Source organism: Rhopilema esculentum, chromosome 18 (assembly GCF_057945365.1).
Source record: "Rhopilema esculentum isolate cy_ngs chromosome 18, ASM5794536v1, whole genome shotgun sequence".
NCBI lineage: Eukaryota > Metazoa > Cnidaria > Scyphozoa > Rhizostomeae > Rhizostomatidae > Rhopilema > Rhopilema esculentum.
The window spans coordinates 4,443,997-4,470,673 of NC_142832.1; the positions used below are offsets into that span (position 1 = coordinate 4,443,997).

General features: G+C 35.0%; 3 protein-coding genes across 4 annotated transcripts; 2 read left to right on the forward strand and 1 right to left on the reverse strand.

Moving 5' to 3' along the window:
- The first annotated feature begins 6,310 nt into the window (after positions 1-6,310).
- On the forward strand, positions 6,311-16,016 carry LOC148958085 (potassium channel subfamily K member 15-like). Its single transcript, XM_089113830.1, has 3 exons — positions 6,311-6,968; positions 12,468-12,749; positions 13,473-16,016. The coding sequence occupies exons 1-3, from the start codon at positions 6,605-6,607 to the stop codon at positions 13,826-13,828; spliced, it is 1,002 nt and encodes a 333-aa protein (XP_088969956.1). The 5' UTR covers positions 6,311-6,604; the 3' UTR covers positions 13,829-16,016.
- A 134-nt stretch (positions 16,017-16,150) lies between these two features.
- Positions 16,151-17,348, reverse strand: LOC135696791 (thioredoxin-related transmembrane protein 2). The gene has a single exon (XM_065216304.2). It carries the CDS (start codon positions 17,263-17,265, stop codon positions 16,459-16,461), a length of 807 nt encoding a protein of 268 aa, XP_065072376.2. The 5' UTR covers positions 17,266-17,348; the 3' UTR covers positions 16,151-16,458.
- Positions 17,349-17,400: 52 nt separating this feature from the next.
- On the forward strand, positions 17,401-26,516 carry LOC148958086 (uncharacterized). 2 transcript variants are annotated; one of them, XM_089113831.1, is made up of 8 exons: positions 17,401-17,524; positions 20,974-21,068; positions 22,293-22,329; positions 22,966-23,026; positions 23,238-23,284; positions 24,447-24,468; positions 25,461-25,617; positions 26,207-26,514. In XM_089113831.1, the coding sequence occupies exons 2-8, from the start codon at positions 21,011-21,013 to the stop codon at positions 26,305-26,307; spliced, it is 483 nt and encodes a 160-aa protein (XP_088969957.1). In that variant the 5' UTR covers positions 17,401-17,524; positions 20,974-21,010; the 3' UTR covers positions 26,308-26,514. The 2 variants fall into 2 exon arrangements, with proteins under 2 accessions (XP_088969957.1, XP_088969958.1); XM_089113832.1 differs by having other exon boundaries at positions 17,410-17,523; positions 20,988-21,068; positions 26,207-26,516.
- The last annotated feature ends 161 nt before the right edge of the window (positions 26,517-26,677 follow it).

Below are 26,677 nucleotides of genomic sequence, written 5' to 3' on the forward strand. Positions count from 1 at the left end.
AAGATAGCGAAACTCATATATACCGTGAATCCCCCCCTCGAAAAAGCCCCCCCCCCTCGAATAAGCCCCCACCCTAGAACTACAAATTTTCCATAAGCCCCCCCCCCTCGAATAAGCCCCCAATGCTACCGTAAATTCTCAAATTTGACCCCTCAATTTGATGATTTTTGCCATCTGAGGTCGCATATGGCGTTTTATTGAATTTACCACAACAAATTCATACTTTTGGTAGGAATTAATTAAAATGCTCATAAAGAAATTTCTACTAAAGTAAAGGAGGTCTTTCAATAATGTCTTCTTAATGTCAACAATGATTCTATAAGCCCCCCCCCGTATAAGCCCCCCCTCGTAAAAGCCCCCCTCGAATAAGCCCCCACATAAAAATATCAAAAATAAATAAGCCCCCAGGGGGCTAGTTCGAGGATTTACGGTATTCTGATGTTGCTGAAAAACAGTGGCGGCTCGTGGGGTAAATTTTTGGTGGGCTGATGACGTAATATTCGAAATCTAAAGACACGGAACGCCAAGAATGATAAATAGCCTTTCCCTTTCCATTCTTTTCTCTTTCCATTTCTTTACCTCTAGTCAATAAGGCTGTCATCATTTTGAAAGTTTTGATTGGAAAATACAAGTGTCACTATTAATTATGTATAATTTGTAGCAAGTAAAGTAATAAACTTGTGCTGTTATGCTCGACTTTATTTATTTAAGTCCGCTGAACCGTTTCTCTCTTCACAAAAAGGGGAGTTCGTGGATGATGTCCCTTAAAAACATAGACAACTTGAATATGGCCAACCCGTAGACGATATCCTTTGCATTGCATATCATGGCAATTGAAACATTTTCAAAGAACAAAAAGTTCAAACTGTTAATTGATTAATTTTCATATGCCGTGACGCTAAAATTGTTCAAGTTGAAAGTCGCATTGGAAATATGCTTTAAACCTTTAGAAGGCCCACGGCCTAGCCTTCTCATTGTGAGCTTATTTCAAGATCGGCAAAATTAATTCTGATAAAGATCTAACTTGTATGCTTTATTTCAAAGTTTTAAAGCTGAAAATGCGAGTCATCGAAAACACCCTACTCTGCTGCGTTCCACTTCAAGATCAACCTTGCCCAGGGACGCCTACAAAGGGGGGGGCTGGGGGGGCTGGGGGCACCATTTTATTTACGCTTATAAATCTAAAACTTGTTTTTGGAAAACTGGCGGAAAACCCACAAGCCTCTATACACGAGCGGCCACTGCTGAAAAATTTCAAAAGCTGTTACTAAATGTTGATTTTACAATAGCAGCTATCAATAAAATGGTGAATTGCATTACATTCAAGGGAATTTTTTGCTGAAAACTTAAAAAGTGGGTGAGTATAAATATAACAGACAATGACAGAATCTTTCCACTTTTCCTGTGATTTTGTGAGCGTTGAATTCATGTTATCTCCAATACATATGTATGTTCAATTCATTATGTTAGTCTTGTTTTCAATTGTTTAATAATCAGCCAATCAAACGCAACATTCTCCCTCTTATGCTACATTTCTTCCATATCTAGAGATTTCAATTTCCGTTTTTACCATTTGGTCATTATGCGTCATCAATACTTTTAGAAGTGTCTGATGAAAAGTAATTAAGTTTGTTATGTCTCCTCTTTTTCGTTTTATTTCATTTATTTTCAAAGATATTTACCATTGCTAATCAGAGAATTTATACACAGGTGTGTAGGACAGAAGGGCTGTTCACAGCTGTTACTTCGAATTCCATGCTCCTTGTACTCATCATGGTACGGCTTTGTGCAAAAGGAAGGATGATAATTGGTGCCATTTTTAATTAGCTTAAACATATACACAATTTATATAAACGCTGTTGAATTAACTACATGTGAACTCATCATTGGTACTAAGAAATGCATGTTAACAGTAATACCAAACTTTCGAATCAAACTATACAATATTTCAGTTGGATAATGTGCCCGTATATCTAGTATACAGTTGTCACCCTGGTCTAAAGGTATTTGTAAATCACGTTGGTTTATATTCTTTGTATATAAGTTTAAAAGAAAGATCAAATGAATTCATGAAGTAATTCATCAGATATTTAATCAATATATATTTCCATTCATTTTGAGCGTTTGTAGTTATATCTGCCAATATTCTTTTAAAGTTGCGCGGAGCTGAAGTTACTTAGCAACATTGCGCGGAGCTGAAGTTACTTAGCAACATGTGAAAACAAATATATAGTTGCTTATGTAAAAGGTGTGACATTCGATATTCTTAAATCCACGTATAAACAAGCAACCTATCTATTCATTATTTATTACGTGGTTTAGTTTTACGCCAAATGAATACCAACCATACGCTAAGCCGAAGCTTTTAATACGACAATGTTAAAAATACTTCGATTAGCGTAGACCTTTCTCTTTATTTTGCAATTTAGTTCACCAGTAATTAAATTATCGCAGCAGGTATAAAACTGATTCAAAATTATATCCAGATTATACAGGTATATGCAAAAAGGCACCGAGCAGCCCAATCGTATTATATAATTGTTTATTAAAAAACAGCATGGCATATTCATTTGCTGGACTTAAATATGAACAGTCATACCGCTGAGAAATTCGGCAAAGAGGCTAAAAAGAAAGAGAAAAATGTATAGGAACAGTTCCCACGACGATGCGTTTGTTTGAAAATTCTGAGATCTGTTTAAAGAACTCGCAGCTAGAGTAAATGCTGGAAACGATAAACAAAGGCGAGACAGCATATGCGGAAACTACTCAATGAAGCACTTGACACACGAGTAGCAAACAATCTATGCGCGTATCTTCTCAAATGACTTTACTTAAACGGGTAACTGAAGGGGGGTTATGACACTCTACCATGGAAGACGTTTCCCGTGTGATAGGTCCTATTTTGTTAGTAGACCGATTAGAATAAGGAACAGATCTCTTCTACCCACACAAATCGTCATCCTCTATTCATCTTCCTAGTTTACAAAATGTTCTGAAAACATATCATAGAACGTTAAGAAAAATAGAAACAGAATTTGTTTACTATGTCCTCGTTGGTAAAGTTTACATTTAATGACTCTCCGCACCCTAGTCTAGAAGAGCAAGGATGTGTCACTGCTGTTTTGATAGGGAAAATCAGATGAATGGTGTCTACAAAAGAATTGAAATCTGCAGGGAACGCCCTATAAGCAAGTTGATACATACTTTTTGCTTCATTAGAGCATAGATTCATTATTTGTGCATTACGGTGATGTTTAAATGTTGACGAAAAGCCTCGAGTCTTAAACCCACAGGTTTTCATAACATAGAAGAATTTCTCACTTTACAAAAGAGGCGTTGTGTCTATGATGCAATGTGTTCATTGCAAGTTGTAAACTAGCGTTTATAAGCAATAACAAATTATAATATCGGCTTTGTTCAAAGACTTTCTTGCTAAGTTGCATAGTGTTGTTATAGATATCTCTAAGCTGTTTTTAAAATAGTAGGAGAATAGTTATAGTTAATAAGGAAAAAGAAAATCTTCTTAAAAAGTACAAAACTATTACAAGATGTAGTCTTTCTCAAAACATTTCTGATGATACCGAATTCATGATCTAGAGGATTTCGATCACACGGTGATATAGGGCTTATTAGGGTTCATCCGCCCGGCCACTCACTTTTGTACCTGATTCGTATTCCGGATTGCCACACTGCCACAATACTAATCATGTCTGAGTGATGACCGAACCGGACAGATAACGAAGTTCCTATTAAGATATTTGTATTTGAACTATTTATTCTTAGAAAAACCCTTCGCAATGGCTCCAGAACTGTAAAATTAGCTCTATCAGTTACAAACTGGATGATATGGAGTTTGCTAAAGAATTACCGTTGTCTTGCCTTGGGACATAAATTTTGTGCTTTTTGAGTTCATATAGTCCAAATTCAGTTTATCAATTTTTATTATGTCATCGCTTAGACACTTCTTGAGTATGTTAATGTTGAGGGTATTGCTCAGGCACGCAAGGGCCTGAGGTGGTGGTGAGAGGGGGGGGGGGTTGTAGCCCCCTCACTTTATTTATTGAAGTACGATATCAATGTTGTTGCATCAAGATAATGATGAAAAAACTACCATGAAAGTGCTCAATCTGTCAAAAGTCCCCACACAAAAAAATGTTCCGGCGTCCCTGTTGCTCCATTCCAAAATGACAAATGCTAATGCTCTTTTATCTTCAAGTAAGCAATATTTAAAGCCAAAATTCTAAATTTCTTTTGGTAGAATTTTACATACAAATATCTGTGCAATACATATGTCACTTTCAAATAAGGCATGCCAGATTTAATTAATTCTTTAGGAAGATAGACATTGGATTAAATCGTTAAGAAAGTACGTTTTAAGAAAATCATAGCACTCTTTAGACAAATCAAAAAGTTTTTGCATTGTACACCATACGATCAGTACAATTCGCAAGGACGCAGAAATCGCATTGATAGAAATGCTGATAGGTTTTCCAGCTTATAGTTAGCCTCAAATTAGTAACATTTGAACTATGGAAGAAGATTAAGCCGGATTTTCTTTACTGATGAATTCAATCGCGAAAATGATGATAAAAACATTACTGATCAACTTCAGCAAAAATCTCGACTTAAAGCGACTAATGGCGTCTTAAGTTTTCTATCCTGATGGTGGGGTGGACAAAAGATTCATTTAGACCAGGCAAAAAATTACTAGCTAGAACCGTTATTGGGCTTTTCTTAATTATCAACCTTACTGTATTCATGCTCAATTAAGAATGTGTAGATTTGTTTGACGTAGGATTATTATCCTAGTTGTGACTGTCTGGTTAAACGATTGTAAATGCACTTAATGCAGTGTAGATAAGCCAGCGAGAGATGCAAAACATGTCTGAAAAACTCAATCAAAAACACATGAAAAATGGAGTGTTGAGAGTTTTCACTGAGCTGTCAGGGACCACAACTAAAATTTTCATGATAAAATTTTACAAAGTGTTTTAAGATCTGATTGCAATCTCTACCTTAACGGCATGTGGTGCAATTGTCTATTGTCACAACCTCTTCCTTATCATAGTTCGACTGCGAGTTATTATCTTTCTTTTCTAGCAAAACTAACACCAACACAGTTTCTACGTGTGCTTCTAATCCATTATCCGTTGATTTTCCTGTAACGAAAATCAATATCGAATTTCTTCCAACACATCTTTCTTTGATCTTATATAATTCGTTATCAACCAAAACACTTCTATTGAGATATTTACTATAATTGTTTTCTAATTCTTTCTATTATCAGTTCTATTTATTTGTCTTACTGGCAATTTATGACTTTATCTTTTTTAAATGACATAGAACCTTAAAAATGACATAGAACCTATGCCAGTGTTAATCCCTATTTTCTAAAGTAGCAGTTTGCAACATCAAAATTTTCAGGGTCAAAGGTACTTGCATAAGGCTTTTATCAAAAAGTTTTCTTTTGAATTTGATTATAGATTCGGTTGGAATTACCTGTCTATAGGGGTGTCTCTTTGTAATGGGCGTAGTGAATGCTGCACGTTTGGGGGAGAGGGCCTTAGCATTCATGTTGCCCAAAAATTATTGCTTTATAGTGACAGAACTGCTTGAATTGGGCCTGGAACGAGATGAATTTTGCCTTATTAAGGGGCTGTACCCTTCCAGCCCCTATGTTTCCTACACCCATGCTCTTAGTAGAAGATGGTTCGTTTGACGATGCCCCTTCATGATTAATCAGGCTATATTATATTATTTCTTTACTTTCTTTTAAGTCGGTAACGTGCAATACTAGATATTAAAAACTATTTTAAGCCAACTATATACATAACAATGCTAAACACAAGATGCTTTGTTAAATAAACACTGCTTGTAAGTTCTATTTCTTAGAATCTTCATTTCAAGGATTTATTGTATGAAGCATAAACCTTGCAAAACTCTGATTCTCAGTAGGTTCTTATAAGGTTCTCAATAGATATCAAATGTTAAAGAAACATTATTTCCTCTCTCGCTATGGCTATAGGTCTCAGCTTGCTTTTTGTAACTGCAATTTTAGAAATGTGTTGATAATCAAAAATACTTCCTATGCTTATATAATCATTCTAAAATACTTCAGCCGTTGAATGAAGTAATATATAACCTTAACCGAAATTTAAGTTGTGGATTTGAAGATTCACGTCTACTCAGGAATGGAAAATAGAACAGTGGCTTTAAGCAGCTCTGAAAATATGGCAATGATCATTGCACTGCAAAACGGACTACGAAACAGCTTAAATAACCAGAACGGCTAGTATCATATGTCCTATTAGCATTACCGGCATTCTACCATAAGAAAACGGGCCATTGAGTGGGAAGGGCAATACCTCATTGAAAGATACTTGCAGACTCTAGCAACAGGGAATCCCCTTCCATTAATAAAACATTACACTACAGAGTTCTTTACAACGAGCTCTGAACTAATACGAGTACATCCGGCAAAAAGGTAGCACCATCTTCTTTGTGCACGATAAACCTTGTCTTCAAATTGTACAGGGATATTTATTAGTGATTTGCATACAGAGCGTTATAGATTATACACCGAGCTCGGAGGTGGCAGATAAACATGCTGTTATTTTGGAGAAAACGAAAGCGTGGTATTGGAAGGACATACAGTGACAATCTGCCTGTTAGTTCACACGATGGACGAAAGACTTTGATACTTCTTGTAGTTTTGCATGTTTACATTGCGATCTGTGCTTATATATTCCAGCAAATCGAGTATGTGGAAGCAAAAGAAGAAAGGCCGAATTTGAAAAGCATTGCTGCGAGTTTATCAAGACGTTTTAATTACACGGCTAATCAATCAATGGAGCTTATAAAAAACATTATTGCAGCAGCTAATGCAGATAGGGCTGTTTATATGACGGATTCATGGAAAAGCTTCTCCAAAGCGTTTTGGTTCGTAACTATTCTATTCACCACAGTAGGTAAGAAACATTTCTTTGCTTTCTTGTGTTAATCGAGAAATGAATTTACTGGGCGTTTTATGTAAATGAGAATGTTGCTTTCACGGGAAGATATTCAAGTAAATCATAATAGCTTGATTGGAAAATCAAGAAATATCAGCAAGCGCGAATGACTTATAAAAGACATGTCTTATAAACATGCTTGGTGATGTCCGCAGAATTTTTACTTTTCCGTTCAAAGCAGTGACCTGACCGTTTTTATATTTGCTTTCATTGTCTATTAAAAAAAACAAATGATTTATGCATTAAACAGGTCTTTTCGAGATACAAGTTAAAAACAATGAATATTCTATTAAACAAGATAATTTTTTTAGCTTGGCAAATCGTTTGCAATATGAATGCTCTGCTTGTATTGCTAAAGACATCAGGATTATAATTGCATGTGGTAGATCTTTCCAAGCCCAATTAGCCTGTTTTCAAGTTTAGTTCGTTTTCAAGCATCTCCAAAAATTTAATACTATAAGGTACAATGTCTTGTGAAAAGCAATTATGTTTTTAGAACATTATTCTCTTGCGATACCTTTGCCATATATAGCTGCCTATCGTTTCGGCTGCCTGTCGTTTCGGTTGCCTCTCGTTTCGGCTTTCTTTCGTTTTAGTTTTTTATCGCCTCACCAGTTTTTTATTGGTTTTTTCCACTGATCGGTTCAGCTTATGGGATTATTTTGAGGCAAGCAAATATGCAAGTACAGAGCGAAACTTAAGCAGCATAAATGTCTCTTTGACCTGGCAATATTTAAGTTACACATAGGTCGATATTTTGTTACGAGCCTTTAGCGCAAATCCCTCGATGCCCACAGTTGTTGTCGTTACTAACAGCATTAGGAAGCAACGTTTCCATATTTCTCTAGACTAATACCTAAATTTCTCGATGAAACTTTGCTTGAAAAGATTGGACTGCGAATATTACTTTAATATGGGCGTATTTTGTTGAAATCAATGTTGTAGTCAAGTGAAGGGTTCTTTAAGTCAGGTCTTGTATCATTCTTGCACCTAGCCAAAAACCTTCAAGTATGAAGATAGTCACGTTTTATGCTTACATCTAAAAAAACTCCCTGTGTTTTCTAAAATGTTAAATGATCTATTTATAACAAGGCATCCTCCAACACGGTTTTGTTCTCTCGCTGCGATCCGAATTACTTCTTTGAATCTCGATCCTAAGATTCTTGATCTTTTGAACTATCATGCTGGCAAGGATTAAAACACATCACTCTCTCTTCTACAATAAAAATGCATCTAATTAAAAACAACAATTAGATTGCACTGGATTAATAAAGAAGGACATGCAACTTAATCCACATTAGCATTGTAGATACAAAATCAAGACTTGAACAACAATATGCAGGCAGTTTCTAAAAGGAATCGAGCCATATCACTATTGCTGATTGCTGTATCACTTTGTTGTAGAAAACATCATAGCCCTTTTATTGCTGACGTTTCTCTCATGATTGTCTTATAAGGTAGCAATATAAATATAAATATACTGTTCAATATTTGAATTTGAATAGAGAAGTTCCAGTTTCTAGTTTATTTGACCTCGTTTAAGTTGCAATAGCCTCGTTTCGTCCGCTAAGCTTACCTGAGCATAACGATAAACACAAACCTCTGATTTACACTTATTTCATGCACACTTATTTCAATAAGAATAGTTAAAGATTCTTCATGCCTCGATATTCTTTAGATATTTTTTCTTTTGTGCCCAAAAAGATTCTTAAAGTACTCTTTTTTATCTGAAATGGTTTTAGGAGATTATGAAATGGCTTTTGGAAAATAGAGATATTTCATTTCGGTGAAAAAACATCCAAAAAAGAGGCACGGTTGAAAATGAGACACAAATATGTGAGCTAAGGCTGAGCAAAATTTTATAATATTCTTTGAATTTGCATCTAAAAATTGGTTGGTTCTGAGCCAGAATATTCTTGTAAACAGCATTCTTATAATAGAAAAAGAGTGTAATGCGGGCTCAGACGGGAGATTAAAGATTGTTTTGCAGGTACTATGACATAGTGTATCACTCCAAGTACTTTTTAAAATCATTTGAAGACTGTTATCACCCACCTCCCCTTTCCCGATCCTCCACCACTCAAGTGACGTAATAGTTTGGGAAGCAAACAATCTTTTGGTGGTACAAAACTTGACAATGGCTTTGAAAAAAGCAAACATTTAGTAAACTAAAGCTTTTCGTCTGACACTCTTCAGAGTTTAAAATGTCAGAAAATGGATCAAAAACTCTACGATAGGAAATATATATACTCAGTTGAGGATCGAAATAGGCCAATCAGAAACACGAGCACATGACTGTTGAGGTTGACCAATCAGTGCCGCTTACCAAGTTTGGGAAGCGTTGTTACAAAATTGAAAATCTTTCAAATTGCCCTTTGAAATTAGAAGTTATTTTGACGCTTTTCTGGCATCCTTCACTTTACCAGATGCAGCAAAGCTGTTAGCTAGCTGTTGAGCAAAGAGCTAAACACTATCATACTAATACATAGCATTTTCGCTAAGAACTAATTTTCAAAAAGAAGCAATGCATCCCTCAAATCAGATTTTCGCGTAGAAGCACAATCCAAAATCGCATTTATGTTTTTGGAATGAATCTTATTTGAATATCATGAAAGTTTTGCACAGGTTTTCGTATATTTTGATGAAAATTAGAGCTAATTGTAAGACTTGTTACTGGATTAAGTATTATCGCTTTAACTGTAAAGTTGAAGGTGCCTAATTGACTTTAGACTGGATTAAACCTGGCGTCAACATGAATCTAGACTTTCCTAAAGTCGGTAGCTATTCATACCTCGCTTTAGTCTCTACCTATAGTCTATAGCATTCAAATGTATTCATACTTCTTTACGAATCCGATTTGCGTGGGAGTTATGTGACTGTGAAGGTGAAATGGAAGAAAATTCTTAGAGTTTCTTTTTTTCATTTCACCTTCGCAGTAATATATTCCCTTCACAACTCGGATTCACACTCGCAGTATGAATACATCTTTCTATGGATTCATCAAAACAAAATAAACTTTGTGAAAGTCTAACAGAAATATGATTTATTCATAGGTGAGTTTGTTAAATTACACTTAGCAGATCTGTACACAATAATAGTTTGATATATTCTCGGCCAATGTAGAAATTTCATTTAACAGGTTAACCAGGGCCTCCGATCACAGAGGGCCGGGGGTTTTGGCCTCCCTCCCCCCACTGCTTTGTAAAACAAGAGTTTGTTGCAAACTTGCGTCGGAGACCCTGTATTTGCGAAGCGTCTGATTCTGAATAGTACTTCTTTGACGATTGTTCTTGAATAATGAATTCGTAATGCTATTTTCACCGTATTTTCTATACAGCATGATAAATGTTTTCTAGGCTAGTTTAGAGCGTTCATCCAACGAACCTGTTATCCGATAAAGGATTCCCTTTGAAGTTAAGTGTGTCACTTTTCACTTAGTCTTTAAATCATTAAGCTGAGATAACAAATTTACTAAAATTTGAATCTTAGCAGCATTATCAACCACCTTGTAAATACCTGTTTAAGGAAAATTTTTAAAAGGATTTACCAGCTTACAGGTAGTTGATATCAATATTACGGCCCTTTTAGTGGAGTTTTTTTCATGATTATTCTACACACAAAAGGCTTCGACAGATTGAGTGAATAAGTAACTATAAGCAAAAAGGGAAACAGACCTCAGAGATGCAGAATTTGTGACTTGATCTATGTTCTAGCACTTATCTATGTTTTCTTGGAGACCAATTTTAAGTGAAACAGACTACATTTCAGTGAAGATTTAAAATATATCTTATGATTATTGCAATTTTTTGTAACCTTTTGCAGTAAAAGTAATTAATAATGGCTTTGAAAAAGCAAACATTTTATAACATATTGGCTAAAAACTTTTCTGTCTGAAACTCCTCAGAGCATTAAACGTTAGAATAAGGGTCTAAAAGAACACGATGAAAAATATATACCCAGTTGTGGATCGAAATAGGCCATTCAGAAAAACGCAAGCACAAGACCGGTATAGTTGTCCAATCAGAGCCGTGTGCCTAAAGAAAAATTACCACTGGGGTCCAAGAGAGAAAACGAACTCCTTCTATCTACAAAATAGTGGCTTTTTCGTTTGTATGTAGATCGATTCCAAAACTGCTAGATAGAAAGACGGCAGGGCTCAGCCAATTTTTTGAAACATGTCGTCATTATAGAGTTTTGCACAATCTGGGATAATTCTATAGATAATTAAAAAAAGAATGCTTGAAATAATACTATAGATTCGATTGACAAGTTAAAGCCCATCTGTCACGACGTTGATTGATTATAAGAACAAAGGGATTTTTTATTGTTTCCAGTCTCCCTTTACGTATCGCATTGTAAAAAATATGGCAGAGCGCTGGAATCGTGTTTAGGCTATTGTTCCAGCTATTGTTCTCGTTGACTAATCCACAACGAGACAGATTCCCTTTAAGCGAATGAAAACAGTCCTTCCTTTTGTTCAGCAAAGGCAGGCAGTAAAAGTCTTAAATCATTGCATATCATCTCATTCTGTTTCTTGTTTCCAGGTAAAATGCATCATCTATTCAAATATTTGCCAGATAAAAGCAAATACATTTTCAAGAAAATCACTTTCTATTTCACAGCAATGAAATAAAAGAAAAGCTAAGATTTTTTGTTAGTAATGAGCTGTGAAGCAAACAGCAAAGTTGACGGATTCGGATTCACACAAAATCAGCCTAATGGCTACAGTCGAAGTGACATTTTCTAATGAGGAGGGTGTGGGTTGCTAGCCTATCAGGAAAATTTCACTTTGACGGAAATATTGGATAAAAATGTGTGGGTTTTTTGATTGCCTAATTATTCCAAAGTCTGGTTCTTACACTGTCTGCTTTTAGCCTCTTAAGTAAGATTTTGACGTCGAATAAAGTGTGGAGATTTGAGAGGCTTAGAGCTGTGTGATGTGTAAAAAGGTCGCCCCATGGACATAGCTGCCTGTGTTTCAGATCCATAACTCGAAAATCAGATGTCTGGCTAGGATATGGACATTTGAAGTTAAGATGAAAAGTTACAGGAACAGCACGAGCTAAATAAAGAGAAAATAAGTCGATGTCGTCTTTCTATGAAAATTTTGCGTTACATTGAGTTAATCGCTTCGTTACAAAAACACTTGCAAACTACCCAGTAATAAATGATATATTTGAAGAAAAATGTCGAAAATGACTAAAGGAGCGGTCCAGTTGCGGACGGGAAGTAACGTGAGAGGAGTCCTGGCGCATTTGATTGGTTCCTTGACCAATGGCGATAAATCATTCTGTAATATTTAAATTATGTAAATACTGAGCAGATTATATCTGAAAATACAAATTAAAATATAACATAGTATAATTATTTGTGGATGGTGTGATATTTGGGAATTTCTAAAAGGCCAGAAACAATTATTGACTAGGAAATAATACGAGTTGTTGTCTTGTGTTACAGGTACCGGCCACATTGTGCCAATTACGTTCAAAGGACGGCTGATGGCAATCATCACTGCACTTATAGGCATTCCACTGTATGCTCTATTCTTGAAGCATTTTGGAGAATGCATCCTCTACGCGAATAAACGATTGCTAGGATTATGCTCTTGCGACAAATTGAGCCCGGAAGAACAGAAGTGGAAGAACACAAAGATTGTTCTTGTGGCTTTCTTTGAAATGATGATAATAATTTTCACAGGTGCACTTGGGGCCTTTCCATTTAACTGGACTTATTTTCAGGGTAAGAACATTCATGTTTATGTCTCTTTCAATTTCTTTCTTAGAAAATGAATTATACTTGAAGTGATAGTGCATGACGCACATTGCACAGTAAGGCAAAATATAACAATTTTATTTCTTTTGTAAATAATGTTTCTTAAAGGCACAATGTCCTAGCCTGAGATCAGGCTCGGACGGAGACCTGATCGCAGGCTAATTATGTCCCTTCAGTCAACAGTTAAGAGTTTACAATAGGCTTATGATGTATTTTATGGTGTTTTCAGGTTATGTAATCAAAAGTAAATAGTTCGTAAATCGTAAAAAGTTTTTGATAACGTTACATTTTGGTACTCCATTAAAAAGTTCATCTTTGCACGTAAAATATAATGTGTTTGCTTTAAGAAGTAATAAAGGGAAATTCCTAATGGACATTAAAGGGTTTGAAAAGGTTGAAATAGGCTTCTGCTTTCGACAATTCTAATCAAGTTATTAATATCAGAGTGATTGTTTTATTTTGATGAAATTGGTCATCTTAATTGCGAGGTTGTTGACACTACACTATACATATTTCCGTCATATGGATTGTTGCATCAATTGAAGTAGAAACTTGAATACTGCTAACAAGATTTCTTCTTGTCGTCGTACTGGTTATCTGTTCAACTACCAGAACTAAATAATGCTTTTTGGATCCACCAAAAACCACTCTCTCTGACTCATAATTTTGTAACATATATTTTTTCTGCAGGTATATACTTCTGTTTCATATCGTTGAGCACAGTCGGCTTTGGCGACCTGATACCGGATCTTTCTGGTGACAAGGCATTTTATGGCATTGTGTATATGTTCTATAACGTCATTGGACTAAGTTTTGTCTCTTGTTTTATATGTTCTGTTGTAAACGCTATTGATGACTTCAATGCAGTGAGAGCAACGATGCAGTGGGCGGCTAAGTCACTACGCATATCAAACTCGAATGACAATAACAAAGACGGGTGTGTTGAGCTTCGTGAAGTTGATCTTAAGAAACGACAGAATGAAAATGACATTCATCTTAGCTTCCAAAATGGTGAAGTATCAATAAATGATAACAATAATATTTAGCAATTCAAAAGATGTTATTGGTAACCCTACAGATTTTCCGCGTAAACAGCTAAGCTTCACCGATAACACCTGCTCTTGGTAGACGGATAAGCCATTCTATGACAAGTAAACATTCTCATTCATTTTCTTATCAAAGACCCCTATAAGCCAACCCGTCTAGATAAGTATAAGAATAGTTTATATCTTCTGTATCTTATTTTATATCATCAACTTAGAGCAGTAGCTTGGAAACCAACAAACATTGCCCTAAAAATCTTTGTAGAAAAGCCAACCATTCGAAAATAGTAAGAATTTCCCAAATATTTCTAAATTATGTTTTCTGTTGTGGTGTAACTTCTTTTGCGATTTTCGTAGATTTTTGATAACGAGATTTCTTGATTATAAATCAACTTATGTGAATAATGACTTTTTCAGCATTGTTTAAGAATAATGACTATATGATATCATAGTCGTTAGGTGATATCCATAGTTGTTAAGTTATATACCTGATTTATTAACATAATAGTAGTGTAAAGCAAGAAGACCTTTGGAAAAACAATTGAATTCGATCTATGTATAGTAGAAACCCACATAAAAGAACCTGTTTTTATAAGAACCTTGAGACTGAAATTTAATCTTTCAAACCCCATGATTAAGAACCCCCAGGAGGCTGAAATCTGAAAGGGTTCTTTCATATATATATAGGTATATATATATATATATATATTATATATATATATATATATATATATATATATATACTCAATCTGCAGACAGTACTGTTTCGCCCTTTGTGGGCTCGTCAGTGCAGCACAGAGCTTGTCCGAGACACAACCCGAGCTATGCTGTATATATATATATATATATATACAAATTGGCTGAAGATTCTGCACGATAAGATGAAACCGGTACCAACAATGTGTTATTTCTGCGATTAAATCTATATTGCAAGTATATATATATATATTTATAAAAGCCAACCCGGTATATCAACATCTCCTGAAGAGTGAGTTACTCACGAAACAGGCTTGTAGAGATAAACCATGTAGTTTTACTTTCTTCAATCTATGATATATATTTATATATATACTCAATCTGCAGACAGTACTGTTTTGCCCTTGGTGGGCTCATCAGTGCAGCACAGAGCTTGTCTGAAACACAACCCGAGCTATGCTGTCAGAGCAACAAGGCAGTTTAATGGATTGGTTGTGGGACCCTGCCAGAGTGCTCAAACAGCGCATGTGCAGTGAGCTTCACACTCTATATATATATAAGAGAAGAGGGTTTTTAGAGTGGTATTTTAACACTCTATTCACACTAGCAAATTAAACCATCTTATAGTAAATCAGGTTATGGTATGTTACATTCTAATGGGACGATCTAACAACACAAATTTGTTTGATTGGTTGAAATTAGCATGAAATCTGGTTAAAGTGTATCCGTTAGGATTCTTGGGGTGATAAACATTGTTAACGTGTACAAGGCCTGTACATATATAAGAACCTTGTTAAGAACCTTTTAATTAGCCTGTTAATTAAGAACCTATTCAGGCTGCTAGAAAAAAACCTAGGTTCTTTTATACGGGTTTCCACTGTAGCACTCAAAACTTCCCATATTTCTTTGCACTATCGAAAGGAATAATCAAGGGAAGTCGAGGATGGGGAAAGAATCTGAAGGATTTGAGTGAAAAAACTGAAGCCGAGCTGTGGAGAAAGACGAAGGACCGGGATGGATGGAGACATATACTGCTACCTTTGAAAAGAGATTCGCCTAGTTGGCATTTGATGAAATTGAATGTACCAGGTTTTATAAACAGGGATCAATATCCATTTTGGACATACTTTTTGAACTAAAACTAAGGAAAGAATCTAGCTTGTATTTTTGTTTTATAACACATCAATATTGAGCCCACTACAACGTTCTTGATAAATTGATCAAAATAAAATTTAAATGTCAACATCAAGTGATTGTCTGAAGGTAAGAACACTTAATATGTCTAGGAATTTTGAAAGGGAATCACAATCTATGTTTTATAGTAAATGGTGCCAAATAGCAGAATATTCCTAGAGTTTTCAACATATGTTCTGACATTTCATACTCAGACAAAAAGCTTTAGTGGGTTTCAAAATGTTTGCATATTTCATAGTTACTTCTAGAAAATATACTCTTTTTAACTCTCCCCAAAAAACTGCTCTGCATTTGAAAATTGCCATGGTGATCTGGGGGGATTGCTTTAATATGTACAATTATTAGCAGTGTTTATGGCTCTTGAAAGCAATTTGTATCAAATGAATACTTTACAGCCTTCAAACAGTTGAATGGGCAGCTTAAAGATGCAAAAACTGTAGCACAGGTAAAGTTATAATGCAAATTTGTATAACATACTACAACTATATGTGAAAATGCATTTTAAATATAAGCAAAGGTAAACATCAGCAATAACTTTAAACCAAAAATTTACTAAAAAGTTTAAACACTAGCATAAAATATCTGGTTTTATCCAGCATTACAGCCTTGTATCCCAAGGTAAATACAGTATAAGCATCAGGCAGTCAGCATTTCTTAGCATTTTACTTTGCTTCATGCTACAAATTCAAAAAGGAAAAACATTTTATATTAAGACATGAACACACTTTATGTATTGATAATTGTTAGTCCTTTTTAGGCTTCTCCTCGCTAGTAATCCCCTTTCTCTTTGCTTTTTCTTTAGAAGCACTATAATGTTCATTTAAGCAGAAATCTTGAATGATGTTCTCCTTAGTAAACCGATAATACCAGGAGATCTGACTCTCTCCAGCAGCTGGCCTCCTTAACTTTTCTTCTCCATTAACAAACAATATCAGTGTTGGAAGTTGCTTGGATCTGACTGTTGTATCAATGTTGTATCTTTCTGCTACAATAGGATAACGGCCAACATCGAGCTTGCCAAACTTTAGATATTCATGGTTGTAATTCAGGGATATTTCAGCAAACACTGGAGTAAAATGGTTGCACGCTGACGACCACGAGGCATAAAATTCGATCAGGTAAATTGTCCCTTTATTTTGTGCTATCTCTTCTTCCAAAGCTTGCCCTCTAAAATACCGGACTTCTTCAGGCCCTTTGTACTTCGGTTCCGGGACAAGTAAGAAAAGAATCAGGCAAATAATGATGTATACAATACCCAAGGCGGTATTTTTCCTGAAGAACAATAGTATATTGGTACCTTTGACTAGCATGAAGACATTTGCCATGTACTCAGTCCATTGACTTGGCTTCCATCTTCTGTTTTTGATCACAATTACGAAGCAAAGAAACATCAAAATTTCTTGATCACGCCAGTCAAGAGCACACTTCTCTCCAGTTCCATAAGCATGTCTGCAAACCCATGGAATATACTTCGAGCCAATATAAGCTAAACATGCTATCAAATTAAGCATAAAATATGGGTTGAATGTTATACGGAGTGCCGAAAGCATACTTGATGTAACTAAACTAGAAACTAACTTCTTTGAATCATGTGCAATGCAACTCCTCCCTGAAGCAAGAAAGATCGAATTTCCTAGCATTATGTATCAGACTCGTTTGGGTTCACAAGTAATTCAACTCAACTCCGATTGAATTAAAAATGTGTTTGAAAACATGGCGGATGATATATTTTCCTGTCTAGAGTGTGTCATGCCGGTTTTGAAGTATTGAAGTAACTACAAAGACCACAAAGCTATTTATCAATTTCAGGTAATTTTTAATGACAGTCACTGCAAATCTATAAAATTTCAGCTTAGATTGGGCACATTATATTGCACCCAGTTATACTTCGGATTATAGGAACTGAGATTTCTAAATTATTGAAATATTGGTCTTGCACACCATCAGAGGTCTTGTTGAAAAGTGCTGCACAAGTGCACACTGCAATCCGGACAATACAGGTGAAGAGCTGAATGTCATTTTCATAGAAAATTAAAATCACTAAATTGCTTATGTTCAGGCATTTTGATAAACATTATCTTTTCAACAATTTTGCCTTGGCTGCTTTCAAAAATTAAAAAACATTTTAATATGCATCTAGTTTGCAGAGAATGACAGATTCTCACAAGATCTTAGGTGTCGCAGCAGCTGCCACAGAAGTCAATTCTAGTTAGGCTGCATTCATACCTCCCTGTAACTACTTGCAATTTTTTTAAAACCCTTAATGATGATGCAAAAAGAAAACACCCCTGAATTATTCATTTAATTCTGAATTTCTCTTGTGTTGTGATAAATTTTTGAAGGCCAATTTGCAATTTTCAGAACAGTGTGACAACAGAATCGAGTACGAGTCAGGGGTCTGCATTTAGTTCAAAACGTCACTTATCATAGTTTCTAGAAGCAAAGTTCAACAAATAACACAATCCAGACATAACAGTTTTTATATTGGAAAAGTACTGTTTCCAAAGCAGTATGTAAATGTTCAGGTAAAGAAACCCTTTGCACAGGCTTGAAAACATGGTCAGAAAATGGAAATGTCTCCAGTAGTGATTAGTGGAAAAATCAATGGCACTTCTGTCAGACAGGGCTTAAAAAAATAAAACTGCTAATTAGAATCTTTTGAATAGTTTCTACAAAACTTGATCGATGGCCATAGAGAAAATTCTTGGATCTTCATCACACCTTTGCATGACAAAGTTTTAAAATGTGATTTTCTGTAACTTCACAAAAGTTGCTTGTTTATGGCCAACAGTTTTGGTGTAGCCTCATTACCAACCTAATTAATGCAGAAAGATTGGTATAATTCTCTCTTTTTGTTTAGGAGTACCAGAGAAAATTGTAAGCTCTGCTCATGGCCTAAATAACGTCTTTTATAAAAAATTCACAAAAGTGGGAGTTACACTAAATTTTTTCTTGGATTCATTGAAACAGATTCATTGAGATAAATTGCAAACAGATAAGTAGCTTAAAGATACCTCTATTTGGGTATAATATTGCCTTAAAATTTGCAAAAAAAATTTAACTAGAAATTATATGCAAAAATGTTGATTTTCTCAAATGCGGTTTTTCAGTTTATTGTCCACTTCCATGTAAACAATACTGCATAACAGCTGTGCTGTGCCAACAGCCTGCACCTCAGGTACAGTTGCCCAAAAATTGATTGAGTTCTAGCAAGTCTCACAAAGGTTTCAAAGCTTTGAGACTGCCCAAAAAAGTTTAAATTTTTTACCTCTCAAAATGTAATTTTTCAAGTTATAAATTGAAAGTCTTGCCTGTGGCTTAGGGTTTTGTTTCATTGGTTTTAGCTGTGACCTGAACCCTAATGGTCTCATGAAAGTGGTTCAAATTTTGATGACCATGTTGTTTACAAAGTTGTCGCCATTACTTGTTCATCAAACCAGTGCAATAGTTTTCCAATGTAAGTGTACATTAAAATGAGAAATCCTCTATTGTGTAGCCAGAAGGCGTTCGTTTTCCCCTTGGACCAAATTGGAAATATTTCCTATAGTCAAGCAGTACTGATTGGGCAACTGTTACAATTATTTGCTCATGTTTCTGATTAACATCTCAACTAGTTATATCCATTTTCTAGCCTAGAGTTTTCGGTCAATATTCAGACATTTTATACCGTGGAGAGTGTCAGATGAATAGCTTTAGTATGTTTCAAAATGTTTGCTTTTTTCAATGCCATATTTGCTTTTGTTCCACCAAAAAATCGTTTACAGAGAATTTGTTTATGTGACCATTTCATCCTGTTGTTTACTGGGGCCAAAAAACATAAAGCCCTTTTTTCTGAGATAAAAATACACATCAATGCTGTTTGCTTTTTTTGTAGTATTTTGTTTCTAGACTAAAGGATAACCGACCCTTTGTTCCCTGATGTGGACCACTGTCTCATGTGGGATTCTGTTGTCAGGTTGTTTGGCAAGTGAGAAGTTCAAGTCCAAAAATTTTTAAGGAAGCAAGAGGAAAATTTTTAAGACAGTTTTCAACTAGGAAAATCTGTTGGCAGAAAGCCAGTAGAGGTTACACATGTTTTGCAAACGAAACCTATCACTGCAGCTTTTTGCTGGTGTGATTATTCTCATAGTTCAAACTGATCAATCCACCACATTAACCGTAGCCATGACCAATGATAGATTTTTCTTGTGAACTGTTTGACAGGCATCTGTAAACTCTCATCCATTTGCATTGCACAAACAGATTTGCTTAATGTAAAAAGGGCCTTTATCACTGAAACTGCTTTTTAGAATCCAGACTCTAATTAATAATTCATAGATATTTTTGTTTTGCAATATCTTTTAGAGTTTTAAAGAATTGCATAACCTGATAGCAAAGTTTGAAAACAGCCTTTCTAAATTGACTGTTGTGGCAAACAGCTGTGATAAGTAGAGTTGTGTTCTGCAAAAAATACAATGTAACAGATGTTGTACCTTACCTTTCAAAATATATATTTCAGGTTCCTAAATGGGAATTATAATTGTTGTCTAATCTAATCTTGATTTTGAGAAGCTACAAGGTTAAGTTGGCCAAATCTATCAATGATACATATGTTATCATTTTTTCTATATTTGTGATAAGAAAAAATGATTTTAATGCATAATTGAAGCCCCAACATATGAACTGTTTTGCCAAAACTTGAAGATTTTTTTTGTGAATTATCTATTTTGAAGCCCTGTTTAGATGCTTGAAGTACGCATTTCTAACAATAATTGAAAGGAAAGACTAAACCACTTTCTGGAAAATAATTTTTTCAGGCACTTTCAGATCAAGGATTATATATTATATAATTATAACAAAAAAAAGAAGGAACATTTTTTAATTGTAAGTGTACTTACTCCTTTTTTTTGGTTCGTATTCGATATAGAATGTTGGGGAATGCACTGTTAGGGGCGCATTGTCCTGGGCCACGGCATTGTGTAGTAGGGTGGCCAGTTCCTTTCCACACCATTTTTACCTCCCTGGTATGTTTCAACTAGGTACTCATTTTCAGCTGAGTGAACTGAGGGCCGTCCACGAGCCGGGATTGAACCCGGAGTGCTGGTATGGCAGTCAAGCGCCTTGAGAACGTGGCTACCGCGGCACCTTACTTACTCATTACTCATTATAAATACATTTTTAGAATCTCTGGAATAACCAAAATTATTAAAATGCTGATCATATTTTATCTTTACTATCCTTCATTTATCAAATCAAAATTATTCATGTTTTATGTTTAGTGTTAAATACTCTGGGGGTGCCTGAGAAAATTATAAAATGGCTGATGGAAAAAAATTAGCTGATCTAAAGCTTGGAGCTTCATTAAATAGATTGGGTAAGTTTTTTATTGTTGAATTTTGTTGTATTCTTAATTATGTTAATGCCAAAAAGCCACTGTGCCTAGATATGAATAGACGTATTAGGCTGTCATTGTAAAACAGAGCTGAATATTTCTAAAATCAAATGTTGCTGATGACAATATTGAATGTGAAACTTGGAGTAGCAACTTAGAACCATCCAGACCTATACACTAAAGTTTGTCCAACGCTGTCTTTATGGCATCAAGCAGCTCAAGCGCCTTTTAAACAGTAATTTTCTGACTGGACTACTAGCTCACAGAATGGTTGTAACATTGACAGCTAAGAAAGCTGTTTTGTCTCCTTATACCTGCAAAGTCAACAGAGTGCAGAATTGTCTTATATCAAAAGGAAAGCGATGTCTTCAACCCTAAATAATTTAAGTATTTGTTAAGTATTTGTTTCCATGTAGCATCCGAAGGAGTTTTTCAGGATATTCAGGCTTATCAACCAGTGTCCTAGTCCTTCCTCTCGATGTGACCACACCTCATGATTTCTATGCCAGGAATTGCAGGAAAATGGTGACTCTCCTCATTCCAAGTGAAAGTTTGCTCATGTCAGTGACTCAACCCCCAGACTCTTGGATCTGTAGCCAGCAATGCTAACCACTGAGCCATCCTCAAAGCTTGGCTGTTGCATAGTCATTAACTGAATATGATAAAACCTACAAAAACTGGCCGTAAAAACTACTTGTTCCAGGGAGCAAAGATTTTCGATAACCTACCCAATAACTTGCAAATTGAAGCATCATTTTTGAGATTCAAAGCATCCAGCAAGGACACAAACTTCGATTTTTAGTCATTTTCTCGATTGTAATTTAATCTTGTAAATTTTTCAGATTTTATCTGTGTAAATTTTTAACCTTTACGTTTGTAAACTTTACTTTGCAACATACAGGTCTTTGATAACAGTAATTTACTTACTGAACAAACTAACCTGTATAAATATGAAAGATTATTATTATTATTATTTTTATTATTAGAAAGTGGAGTATAAAACTTGGGGTCGAAACTTAGTGAATTTTTACATATGTTGTTTTATCTAAAATGTTTCTTTAACATGCTTTTTTACTAGCCATCCTGCAATACAGTAAACGAAATTTTAGTGACGAAAATTAAGATTTCTCCTTTGGTAGTTTTATATAGCAGAGAATTCCCATTCCATTGTAATGTTTTTTAGAAGTTAATAATTTTCTCGTTAAGGTATAAGTGGAAGAGGAAGATCACCGAGTGGCTCAGGGTATGTAGATGATTTTTTACTTGGCGCTTCTATGTCTTTATTATTGTGTCTTCTTTGAGTAATTCTCAGAAAACTTATTTATAATATCATACTGTATATGTTTCTGTCCTACTAATCTACGTTGGAGTGACAGCAAATGCATTTTATTATCTAAACAACAGTAATATGTTCCCTCAAATTCGGTATTAAGTCAGTTAACCATCAGGTAAAGTTAAAATTAATGTTAAGATGCACTTTTTATCCTAGTCATTGTAATATGTATGCTTAAATTTGATATTTCTTTCATTTCTCCTTTTTGAAATGCATTCTATTGATTGTGGGACTTCGAGTTTCTCTTTGTGTCTCCATTGGTCAAAACAACTTATAGCACTATCAAGCTAGAGTTGAATGACTGTACTGTTGTGTTCCAATGCAAGTTTAATAAAACATATCCTTCTTTTCGTTTTTCAGGGTCTGTCTTAATTAATTTCATTTGAGTTTCACGAAACAATCCATACTTTATCTATAAAATTAACCTAAAACATGCAAAGAGTCTTTAGTGCATCGTCAGAAAATCTGATAATATTAAGAATATTGCAATTAATTAATTTGAGTTTTTCAAGGAATTTAGATTTTGTTATTTCCTATGTATTTTAGTCTCACAAGATTAGGTTCCTTGAAGCCAGCAAGAGATTTGACACTTGGAAGTACTCCAAAGGTATTTATAAATTTATTTTAGCACAAGTTAAGGTAACGAATTAACTTTGAGTAAGAATAGATGTCTGAACTAATATCACTTTGAATAGATGGAACCTTCTGTATAAATTAGACTGGTTTCAGTATTATTTGATCGTTTCCAAATGTAATTGATATAAAATGTAATGTGAAAAATTCAGGTGAAATTTGAATTTTTCATTCATTTCTTTTAGAGAAATTTCGTTCCTAATATTCCAGCACGACGGACAGTCAAGGAAGAGTAAGTGAATAAACATAAACAGCCTTCTATGTGGAAATGTTTTTGTCAATTTTCCCTCAATATCTGGCCACCAAGATCGACTTAACAACACTTAAACCCCCCCCCCTGCCAAAAAGCGATAAATTCTTCCTGTTGAAATTGCTTAAACACACCTTATATATATGTATTGCTAAGATATCAATCTATTGCTGAATACCAGTATATTAGGGAGGCAACAATAAGATTAGTGACCGAGCTCTTAGGGTTCTAATTTAAATGCTTTATTCTTGAGATAATTAAGAAGATATAAATTGTTTTAACGCCCTTTTCCCTTTAGATTTTCGTCCCAGCTTTGTTAGAAGCACTAAAATCATAGACATCTTTTGTGTAAACAATGAAAAAACCAAGACCTCTTTTTCACGAATAATTAGCTCCAGCTGGTTACAATTCTAGTCCCAAATTGAGCCAGCTATGAAGTGCTTACACACAACTGGTCCTAAACAGAACCAGACCAAAGTTGGCTCTAGTCAAACGCTGGTGCAGGATGGCTCAAATTGGGCCTAAAGTCTCCGTTATCAACTAGAATAACAATCTCGTATAAAAGCAAGCCTATTTTGAACCATAACTCAAACCTGAACATCTGATTATCACCAAATGGAGCCAGTTTCTTGCATGTTAAAGTAATCTGAGAGTCTGAGAGTTGCGTTCGCTCAGAAAACTGCTTTGTCTTAATCTTTATGTAATGGCTATTTATCATCCATAGAATTCCCTGATTGCTAACCAAAGCAAGTCTGGCCTGCTTTATTCATTCTAGTTTCTATCAACCTTTTTATCTGATGGGTCTGACTTTAAGTAGCGTTGGTACCTTCAAAGTATTCTCGCCTTTTTTAGCCATACCTTTATATATAGTACTTAAGAATTTAGCTTTTTCTTGGTTGAATTATGTTTTGTCGATATCATTTTTCTGATTTTTGTGTCAAAACATCATACATATGCTCCTAGTTTAAGTATGCTGGTGGCAACTTATTAAAGTTGTTTGGTTTTCGTATAGCTTTCTGTGCCTATATCTGTTCTTGAAGACCTGACATTCAATTTCGTGGTTGTGATTCATGATCATTATAATTCTTGATCACTGTTCTTTAACACAAATGGACTCTGCAACTATTTGTTTTGTTTGTTTTAGGCCTTCCAATGATAAGCCAGAGGTAAGTTTCTGTTTTCGCTCTGCTCTTGAAATGATTTTATTGCCTGTAGCAACTGGTGTTTAAACTCAACGGCGCCGGTAACACGAATAAGTGGGCCTAAAAATGGCTGCCAGAAGGCTGCATTGTTTTTTTTTAAATATTGAGCAAGAAATTGTTAATAGGATTGAATAAAAGCGACAACTTATTAAGGTAACTGGGTATCTTTATTGTGTTTAAAACCATAATTAAAAACACGCATACACGTTCATAATTTGTTCTTCGAATTTTCGCAGCCTCCTCAGTGTTGTTACTTGTACATGAACATAATTTGTCGTTTTACACACGGGATTTCATCCAATCATTGGCTCAAAATACCAGTGACCGAAAACATGAATTAGAGCGAATAGTTATCTGTCTTCTTGTTTTTACCTTTGTATTTCTGAACTATTGTGAACTAAAAGTTTTGCTAGTTCATCAAAATGGAAGGAAATGATAAAGAAATATGCTTGTATTTTGATTTGAAAATTTGAATTTGGAATGCTTATAAATCGTATGCTTTTTGAAAAGATCTGACTATGGTTATTTTCCGTCTTTGAGAGAAGTCTTTTGTTAAAATTTTAACGTTTGAAATATCTTTGTCAAATGCTTCTTTGTTGATTCCACTTTTCCTTGAAGTTTTTATTAAAATTGGATCATGTGTTTTGCATTGGACCAATCACATTTTCTTTCGAACTTAATGTCAATAATTCTCAGTCGTCAACTTAATTTTCGTACCTTTTTAAAATCAGTTAAATATAGTAGGGGTGAAGGCTTTTCTTTAAAGAATAAGAGAATTTTACCAAAGAAAAGAAAACTGCAGAAAAAGTGCGTATAAAAAATGCATTTTAAAAGGAGCGAATTGTGAAGAAAACAGGATTTCAAGATTTGTAGGGAAAGAGCCCCAGAGAAAGGCTCTTGAAATCGTTTACCCTTTAAAACCTAACCTCTGACCAGTCAGATTCTCATCTTCACAGGCCACAGCTTCGTCACAACAAGGAGATGGGAAGCGAAATCGAGGAGGGACACCTCGTCGTGGCCGAGATAGAGGCCGTGGTCGCGGAAGGGGTAGAGGAGAAATTGTGACGTCGCAGTCCATATTTTCACAGGGGCCGTTCGCATTAAATCGACCGGGTATGTAAAGTATTATTGCAGTTTTTTATTATTTTGTATTTCTGACTTTAATGACTTATTATATTTTGAGAGTCCAGTGTAGGGTTCAAGGCTGTGTTTAAAAATAATTTTCATTGACGAGAAAAAGTTGCAAGAAATGTGAAATGAACTTCTATGATTTGCTTTAGTCCTGTTATTGCCTTCTGATTTTCATCAAGAGACCCATTATCTTGCAATGTTATCGAATTTTTTGACAGCTTGCTTCCTTTTATTGTTATAAAAGTATTTATGTCATAACGATCATGACGTTATTCTACTGGTAGTGTTTTGATGTCAACACTTCTGAAGTATCCCTGCAAAGAGCACGTGAATTCCCATTCATCAAATCAGTTTTCTAAACATTTCTATTTTTTCAAAGTTAACTAAACACATTGTTAATTTATTCTATTAGATTTTTCAATGTTTCAGCCTTTCCAAAAGTATTCGTAACTCCCCAACCAAGATCAATAACTTAAATAGCTTTCGCCGTAAAAGCGCCATGTCCTTTCTTTTCCTCTTTTGTGGCTATTTCTTCGTTTTGATTCGTTACGTTTATATCACTTTTGCTTAGGTGCAAGTCGAGAAGCGACTTCATCATACTCAAGTCAAGGAAATAGAGAAAGCTGCCATGGCGAACCAAGAAGTAGAAGTTCTGTCATCAGGGAAGGGTAAGTGTTCTTGATCAACTTTTGGTTTACCGTAGAGAGGAGGACACGAGTTCTCTAATGCATTTAAAGGAGGGTATGAATTCTCTAATACGTTTAAAGTAGGGTGGGAATTCTCTAATACTTTTAAAGGAGGGTGTGAATTCTCTTATATGTTTAAAGGAGGGTATAAATTCTCTAATACGTTTAAAGGGGGGGGGGGGGTATGAGCTCTCTAATACTTTTAAAGGAGGGTATGAATTCTCTAATACGTTTAAAGGAGGGTATGAATTCTCTAATACGTTTAAAGGAGGGTATGAATTCTCTAATATGTTTAAAGGAGGGTACGAATTCTCTAATACGTTTAAAGGAGGATATGAGTTCTCTAGTAACTTTCT

Bases quoted from the DNA above. Each gene is read 5' to 3' on its own strand.
- LOC148958085 (XM_089113830.1), top strand. From the start codon at position 6,605: ATGCTGTTATTTTGGAGAAAACGAAAGCGTGGTATTGGAAGGACATAC. The intron at 6,969-12,467 runs GTAAGAAACATT...CTTGTGTTACAG, and splicing joins TATTCTATTCACCACAGTAG to GTACCGGCCACATTGTGCCA. The intron at 12,750-13,472 runs GTAAGAACATTC...TTTTTTCTGCAG, and splicing joins TAACTGGACTTATTTTCAGG to GTATATACTTCTGTTTCATA.
- LOC135696791 (XM_065216304.2), bottom strand. From the start codon at position 17,265: ATGCTTTCGGCACTCCGTATAACATTCAACCCATATTTTATGCTTAAT.
- LOC148958086 (XM_089113831.1), top strand. From the start codon at position 21,011: ATGGCTGATGGAAAAAAATTAGCTGATCTAAAGCTTGGAGCTTCATTA. The intron at 21,069-22,292 runs GTAAGTTTTTTA...TTTCTCGTTAAG, and splicing joins AGCTTCATTAAATAGATTGG to GTATAAGTGGAAGAGGAAGA. The intron at 25,618-26,206 runs GTATGTAAAGTA...ACTTTTGCTTAG, and splicing joins GTTCGCATTAAATCGACCGG to GTGCAAGTCGAGAAGCGACT.